Genomic DNA, 9,121 nt, shown 5'->3' on the forward strand with positions numbered 1-9,121 from the left:
AAAATTGATTTTTTTCATCATAGAAATCGGGCTAACTAATAATTTTCTCTTTTCTTTTCACTTTCTCCTTTCCCTATCAAATTAGGAACTAAAAAATTAAAAAATAAAATTTGAGATCAAAATTAAAATTTTAAAAATTAAAAGGACTAACCAAAATAGATGGATAGAAGAAATCCAATTTAAAAGCAGTCACTTGATTCCTCCATATTTTTCATTTTGATAATCTTTCTTTAAATCATGTTTTCCTATAACAATACTTAGTGATTTCAAATCTAAGAATTATTTGCACAACTGTCATGTGAGTCTTTTCATAAACATGAATGATCTTTTCATATGAAATTCTCATATGTAGGTCAATTTAGTATACATGTCTTATAACAAACACCTGCATATTAATTTTAAATATCTCTTATACCTCAACTTTTGAAAATAACTATTTCTTCTCATGAAAAAAAGAATATAACAAATATCAATCTTTACGACTCTAATAAATGTTCAGTATTTAAAAAAATATCAACCATGAACATTTTATAAATAATACTTTGATATAATATAAATCTCATAATTATAATAATTTCACAATTTTCTTTAAAAAGTATTTTTCTCTCATAAACTTTATCTTTACTTTAGATTTATTAATTTAATATTATATGAATATTAAAAACAAATTAAATCTTTAATAACAATAAATATATATTTATATAAATAAAATAATATCACATATAACTAACTAATTTATTACAAAAACATATTAAACTAAGCATCACTCATAGAAGCATTGCAAGTTTCGAACATTCAACATAAATTTGATAGCACGTGTCGAAGATCCGAATAACTCAATTTTGTTAATAAAAAGAAGCGGCAATGTTTGGTTAGGTAATTGGCGGTTTGGTTATGAAAAAATTGTATCTGTACTTGGAAACTCCATGAAAATTGTAAATTATTAACGAGATTTTCTACTACCAAATGTCACACTATGATTTTTCAATTGCTTGTTTGTATTGGAGAGGCATGGTTCCCAGAACCGGAAAGAACACACAACAAGGGAAAATGAATAGCCGAAAGGTCCTACGGATCCATGCATGGATTAGTAACTGAGACCAAGTTGAAGTCCAAGGACAGCGTGGAAGAGAAAGAGGGTCATTATCCCACTGCCCAAGATTCCATGAATATTTCGCAATCCAGGATTCCCCTGCATCATGCGTTTATATGATTAAAGTGAGAATCCAATAATTGGCATGAACACCAAGGACAGATAATAAGTTCATGATATGCCGCTATAAATTGTCACACCCTATGTCTATTTTCAGAATTATTGCCACAACATATTTCAGTATCTGTTAGGAGTTGCAAACTTGGGTATTTTTACCTCAAATAGTGCTGGTAAAATGGTTTGTATGGTCAAGAGAGCAAGGCCAATAACACCTGTAACAGCATGAGGACTGCAACCAAAATAATGGAATTCAGATGACAAACAAAATTTAAGGTATCAATTCTCCAAGGAAAGAATCAGTGTATTGTATTTGGATAGGGGGGAAACAGATTGTCATATAATTTAAGATCACCTCTCAAAAATAGTTTTGTCTGAAGTCAGTAAAGATGTTATTCCACCAGTTGCTCCAAGAGCGAAAAAGAAAAACATCCCACCAAGAAGCTTTGGATGCAAGTCTTTGGCCTTGGCCTTCTCCTCCTGTAGGGATCATAAACAATTCAGTTATCAATTATAAGAGGAAAACAATCAAAATTTTTCATCACTCGTGTAAATTGCTGGGCAATAACATCTTACCACATCATCAGAAAACCGGATTCGAAATCCAAGATATGTTCCATAACCACCCATGGCGAAGAGCACAACAGCCTAAGTAATATATATTACAAGTGAAGAAAACATACTCAAATAAGGCAAACAAAAGATAAATCCTTTGAATGAGCTTGAGGAACAATGGAAAAGGGACGAATTATATACCATGTTTCCAGGATGACCCCAATGCACGAGCCAGTCAGGAAGATTCAATTGCTTGACAAGCTCAACGAAAGGCCCAAAAAGAGACCTTACAGTCGCAGCTGTTACTCAGATAATCAACCTCTAGTCAATACTCAAAGTTAAAAATGACACAAATATAGAAGTGAATTTATTATGATTCGGGAATAATTAACTAGAGGCCTAATGATGCAGCATGAGCTAGTGTCAGTCAGTGCTATGTATAGAAGAAGCCTAGGAATGGTGTAGAAAAGCAAGGACCTAAAATCAAACACTGTCAGTTAGATGAGAAGTTCTTGGATCCATGAAAACCTTGGGGTGAATATAAATTCCATTTTAAGGAGATGCAGTGCTTGAACATATGAGATGGATTGTGGAAATGGAAGCAAAGCACTCCCACTCCGCTCCCTAATTGACCAGCATAAAAAAATTAATGAAAGCTGAGGCAAAGAAGATGAAAAAAGACACCTTCTAGGGGTCTAAGCTCCAATACCACACTGGGCAGAAGTGAAGTTTCTATTGAATTTAATCATGTACTCTTACCTGGTTTACCAGTTGAAGTTCTAGCCTACATTTACACCTAATTTCCTAACCTCAGTTGTTTTGTCTTTCCCTCAATAAAGTCATTGAAGCATCTGTAAGTCATGAAAGAATGCAAACTCTAGTGCTCTCAGTCTTAGCAATTTAATGTATCGAAAATTACTCACCAGGCATCAGTTTAACTGGTATGATTAAACAAACATTAGAGCATCATTTTCAATCTTAAGAATTCAACCAAAAGAAGATCAACTTTTCATTGCCATGATTTATGATCTCAAACCCACTCAAGTTGTAGGAAAATCCAGTCCAGAATTCAGCTCAAGAAGGAACTCTACCCTTAATTCCTCACAATAACTGATATATGGAATAGATTCTGAAACCATCACTGCTCTTTTTTCCTTTGAACAGAAACTGTCACTGCTCTTACAGGCATTGTTCCGAAATCAAATAAAATTAACTCGAGAATGCCTACTACCTCAATCCTATGATCTAGTTTTTGGCTTGGTATAAAGAAGATTGAATCCTATAAATACAAAAAGACTGGTTCATAGAGTACTATATGTGAACTACCTCATTATGCTAAGCATCATCTAAATGTGTACTATAAACTGTTACGATCAAATTGTCGCAATCTATATATAGATATCAATAGAACCAAACAAATCTCACCAAGAAATACTAACATGTATATGATGGTGATGGTGGTGGTAGTAGTAGTAGAGTGTTAATTTTACCTCCAGGGAGAGCAGCTGTAAATAGCAGAGGCAGGGGAATGAAAGAGTACAAAAGGGTCATTTTTGGCTTGTCCATAAGTTCTACTTCTTCACTCTCATCAACAGCTTCAATGAACTCCCTCTTCTTTTCAAAACACGAATAAAAGCATCTTATTTTTCTTGTAGAACCAGACAACGTGTATTGTGAAGGGTCATGAGTTGGGACCCTAAAGAAAGGTGCAGAGGTATTGGGAAATGAAGAGGAAGGGAGAAGAGGAGAAGAATTCTTGAGAAGAAGAGAGGAGAAGGAAGCATTAAGTATCAACGCATTTTTGTGAAGAGAGTGAGAGTTGAGAGCAACACGAGAGTGTCTTTTGACACTAGTGGAGGATGTTCTTGGTGGGAGGAAGAGAGCAGGAGAACTGAGGTGAAGAGGGTGGAGAGAGGTGGGAAAGGATAAAAGAGGAGTGAAAGTGGCGATTGGCAAGAAAGGTGGGGCTTTAGACACGACTTTGCATTGAAGGACCCTTTGCTCGTGGTCGCCATGGGCTCTCCTTTGGATTTTTGAGTCGCACAAACATGCAACTACTCCATTCACAAAAATACGAAAAAAAGGAAAAATGCCCCTCCCATTGATTTCAGTTCTTTCTCATTATTTCCCCTCCTTTGGTGTCTTGCAAATCGTAATTAATTAGCAAGAGAAAATTAGTGAAAAAGAAGAAGAAGAGAATGGATTATCAAGCATTATGACAAATCAATGCAGAATATTTTAGAATGTGATCTAAGAAAATGTAACACATCAAAAGATAAAATTAAGAATTTCGAATAATTAAATATTGTAATTTATTTTCATAATTGTTTGATATATATATATTTATTTATTTATTTATTTATTTATTAATTTGTTGATTGTGACCATAAAGTTTTCTTCTTTTTTTTTTTCAGAGAAAGTAATCTTCTTATATTGACTTCTTTAATAATTTTTGTATTATATGTTGGTAGAAGTATTACTAGTTGTTTGTTGCCTATTAACTTTTTTTTTTTAATATTTATTAACTTTTTTTATTAAAATTTTCTTTTCATTATTATCATATATCCCCATAATAGCAAAAATTTAAAATAAAATGGTTAACTCTTTTTGTTTTTGCTATTTTTTTTTATCATCATCATACATTCCTTAAAAAAAATTATTACACTAAATTTATATTTGATTATATAATTTAAATTTTAATCCTGTTAATTAATAACTTTGTTTTTTTTTATTTTTCGAGTAAGATTATTATTATTTTTTTATATGCTTTTTATGGTATTTTTCTTATTCATTAGGTATTCTTCGAATAAAATTATTATTATTATTATTGTTATGCTTTTTATGATATTTTTTTTATTCATTGAGTATTAACTTTAAATTATATTTTTCAAATAAAATTTGATTAGGAATTTTTATGGTTTTCATAGAGTTAAATATTGCCCATAGATTATTATTATTATTATTTTCTTTGGTTATTGGATTGAATAGCTAGGCTTATTGGAATCATTTTTCAAAATTCAAAATGGTCATCAAGATTTCAATATTATTTTAAAGTATAAACTCATTAAAATATTTTTCTTAAAATTAAGAAAGTATATTTAAATTATAATCCAACCAATACAAGCAACCAAGCACCACATCAAATGATTAAAAAAAAAACAAAACCGTTACCTGCGAGCTGAAAATACAAGCAGAGGAGGGAACCTCCATTCCAAATGTGCTCTAGGACTAATGCTACGCTGGATAAGATTTACAAAGCGAATTTAGCAGCTCATTCCTTCACCAAATTTTGCTGTTCCTAAGAGACCATTGCCCAAAACCTCGAGGCTATATTCCTCTATCTAGAATAAACCTACAGGCACCCCAGCAGTGCATCATCAACTTTTCGACTTCATGCTTATGGATGGTATAACAAGTCTCAGATTTCTTCTTGCTGCTAGCCAGGTTCTTGCCAGCAATGGATTTTATCTTTTATCTCAATGAACATGGAATTCTGTTTCCATATGCTGCAAAGAAGCCAACACCCTTTCTTCGCAAGTTCTCCACTGGCATCAGATGAGAGTGGTTCAACCGACTCGGAGAATGTTGCTGAAAATTCCACCCTTAGTGAGTGATTCCATCTGAGGATCAAACCTCCAATGGCCATCAACAATGAATTTTATCTGTGAGAGCATTATGTAAATTCTTGAGATAGTCATTACTCATTAAACTAATCATATAACATAAATAGAATTTAATTAACTGAGCAGGCTCATGTTATCTTAAGGTTAAATTGAATTTCTATTAACTTTTAAACTTCCATGTAGCAGAATAACTTTCCCATATATGATATTGTTAGCACTAACAGAGAATCTTGGAACATTCATTAGATAAATGCTTCTGTTGGGAAGCATATACACACAAACTATCCTTTGAATGATTAAATTTGAGATGCTCCTATGAAAATATTTAATTTATTATGCTGGGAGATTACCAATCGCAGAGGACTACTGAGGTACAATTAAAGGATGAGAATCATTCTTGCAAATGTCAGTCATGCCACACACACACAAAAGCATCTTAAGTCACTTTCTGTGCAACAAAGCTATATATTAAAAACATGTCTGCATATTCAAGAGAGATATGGAAAAAGCATTTTCTGTAACTTTTATGTCTCTCTGACCTTATTATGACTTGTACAGTTGATAAGTTCCACATGATTTATGCAAGTGATATCAGCACTGGCTAGACTTTCATCTGGCGATTCATTCCTACATACAAGTCAATAGTGAAAGAGATCTAAGAGAAAAATGAGTACATCACAAAGCTTCATTTTTTATCCCAGCAGTTAATGCAATAATCAGCAGCTGACAGGAACGTGAATGAAACAAAAATTTGGAATCCTTACACCAACTATTTCTACACTAAAACTAGACAAGATATATCTCCAAATTTTCTTCAATTCCACAATTCTCTGGTAGATTAAACAGTGAGCTAATCACTCAATACGAGAGAAGGAACAGAGATAATGAGCTGCATTACAAAAAGCATCATAATATAAAATTGATGAAAAATCATATTTAACACTGTGCAAAAGTTTAAAACTTAAAAAAGGGAACAGTTTCAGAAAATGTACAATGGGCTAACCTAACGGTGTGGCTTACTGTCAAAGAAGGCACAACTTGCATCAATGTCGACAAACTTCCATTTAATATTGAAGCAGTATCACTCTCACCAAATGCATTTTCAAAGTTCCCATCAGTTAAGATCTTCGAATGAAATTCAGTCATATTTTCTGGTTCTCTAATTCCCTTGCTTTCTCCACTACCACTTCCATGTGACAAACCATAGACATTACCTGATCATCAACAGTGAAATATATATGAATAGAGGAGCATAGATGCCAGTCCACATGCCATTAATGTGAAGTCAAGTGCTGAATGCATCAATATAACTACGTGAATTTTGACGATCAGATGCACAGAAGAGAATTTGGTTACAGAAGAAACTATAATATCCCAGTAAAATCCCACAAGTAACAAAAGCCTCACTGGGGGCTGCAAATGAGTTGATGAGCCAAGTCCATCCAAGCTTGCATGAGGATATGATTGGCTCAACTAACCTTTTGGAAGGTTCAAACCCATATCATGTTTGTGAGCAGCCTAAGGCAGGGAACTGAAGCTTCTCTTTTAATTTTTGTTAGCCACAAGCTCGGTCTGAGCTCCACTAAAAATAATCACGAAACAGTGCTTGAAAATTTAATCCAATAAAATCAATATTCTTTACAAAATTTACTGGCTCAAAAGCTTTTATTTTTAAAAAATCTTATAATAAATTAGCACAAGAGTTCTTATACAAGATTAAACAACAAAGTTCAAATGCGCCAAATCACTAGACCATATGAAACTAAATGAGCCAAGACTCATACATGACCCTAAATAAGATGAGCTTTCTTCCTTCATAATAAATAAATATGTTGAACTCAACTTTCCCAAGCTCAGCTTCTTCTTGGAAATGAGCTTGACTCAATAACCTTGATAAATGAGCTTAAACAAGCTCATACTGAGACAAGCTTCAAACAACTTGAGTGCCTCAACTGCACCTCTAGCCTCACTGTAGGACTATCCATTTAACAATTTGAAAATTTCTTAACAATAATTCAACTGGGCAAACATGTTTCTTTAGACAACAGGGAGCACCTCCCACATGAAAGCTCATAATTTAACAAGTTGAAATCCCTCACTGCTTTTACAACCAGCAACATGCATGCTAAAGAACACCAAATTGCAGGGTGGTTTTCCGCTTATAGGGTTCTAGACACCAGAAAACAGAAACATACTTACAATTCTTTCAAACCCATTTCGTCAATTCCTTACAAATATATTTTAGTACTACACCGAACACCTTTATGCATGCCAGAACCATCACTTTTTCTGTCCTTCTTCCATAGGCCAATAGTAATAACGTAAGTGAAAACAGGGTAAGATAATTCAATCAACTTACCTTCGATGGCATCCGATTTTCCATTTCGAATGAATTCTGCCACCTTTTCCTCCAATGATGAATAGGTTGACATGCAACCATAATTTTCATAAACAAGACCTGGAACATTTTTTACACCGGGATAATATTGTGTCTGAAACCCCGCTCAACAAAGGCATTTCTACTGCCCCAAAGCTGACCCTCTCATCCTGACTTGAATCATATTTGACCATTTCCTCCAAGTATAAATTAGCTGAAGTTTCAACAGCCATGGAAGTATTATCATCGGAGTTGAGATCTGGACACACATTCAAGACACCAAGTTGCTATCTGCAATGGAAACTTCAGCGGACAAGGAAAATTGTTTGACCATGCTTAAAACCTCTTCATCTTGCTGTACCACATCATATAGTGGTGCTGACAAGGAAATATCTTCAATCAAACATTTAACCTCCTCATCCTGCTGTTCAAGAGGACTCAAGGGTGATGACACCAATCTTTCTTCTACTACGGTCTGAAACTTTTTCATCTGGCCGCTCTTCATCTTACAAAGCCTTCTCCTCCAATGACAAATCAACTGGCAACTCTATAGGCATGCAAATTTGTCCACCAAATTTGTTTTCTGGATCAAAATCTATATTTCCAGAATGGCTCTTAACGACAGGAACTTTTGGTTGACAAGGAACTATACTTCACCTTCTCATCCTGGCCTTCTAGATTATGTAACGCTATCAACAACAATGAAACTTAACAAAAAAATCCAAGCATGGACAAAAGAAACAAGAATTGACCTTTTGCTCTACCAGCACTATGACTGATTGCATCTAGTCCTTCGACTAAATTCTTCTCCATGTTAGGCGTCTCATCAGTGTCCGATTCCGTTGAATTTGAAAGAAGATATCCGATAATTGTACATCCTCTCCGTCTCACAATGTTGGCCAGCTTATTCCTATTGAATGTTCAGACAATATAAAGGAAAATAAGTAAAATTCTATTTCTTGAATGGAAAGGCTTGTCCTCATGCATGCACGAGTTCTTCTTTAACAGAAGAAAAAAAAATTATTTGAGAACGATATGTAGTATTCAAATAATCGAATTATGTTGCTTATAATTGGCAAGGGAAATGTTCCAGTTGCCACCATAGTATATGAATTTCACTTCATTGCGCAAAATTAGATTACATTTTTTTTTTCCTTCGAAAATTAACTTGTAAAGCAAACGAAGCCTTGAAATTTACAAGAAACCCACAAGCAATTTACGAGGAACCAATGAAGCAAAGATAGCAGCAATTGAAGAAAGAAAAGAACCTTCCATGATCTTGAAGTCCTTGAATGAAGGAACATGACCCTCTGGCACTTGATACAAATTCACGCAAACCATTGCAAAGCTCCACAT

At 33.9% G+C, this 9,121-nt stretch overlaps 1 protein-coding gene across 1 annotated transcript; it reads right to left on the reverse strand.

Moving 5' to 3' along the window:
- Positions 1 to 912: 912 nt before the first annotated feature.
- LOC105112586 (translation initiation factor) lies at positions 913 to 9,121 on the reverse strand. The gene is made up of 14 exons (XM_011008321.1): positions 8,964 to 9,121; positions 8,518 to 8,675; positions 7,941 to 8,024; positions 7,748 to 7,846; positions 6,392 to 6,602; positions 5,928 to 6,015; positions 5,341 to 5,427; positions 4,937 to 5,004; positions 3,256 to 3,860; positions 1,967 to 2,064; positions 1,787 to 1,858; positions 1,566 to 1,690; positions 1,370 to 1,442; positions 913 to 1,192 (listed from the first exon to the last, which is right to left on the reverse strand). The coding sequence occupies exons 1-14, from the start codon at positions 9,119 to 9,121 to the stop codon at positions 1,088 to 1,090; spliced, it is 2,031 nt and encodes a 676-aa protein (XP_011006623.1). The 3' UTR covers positions 913 to 1,087.

This window comes from Populus euphratica, unplaced genomic scaffold (assembly GCF_000495115.2).
Source record: "Populus euphratica unplaced genomic scaffold, PopEup_1.0 scaffold351.1, whole genome shotgun sequence".
Classification (NCBI taxonomy): domain Eukaryota; kingdom Viridiplantae; phylum Streptophyta; class Magnoliopsida; order Malpighiales; family Salicaceae; genus Populus; species Populus euphratica.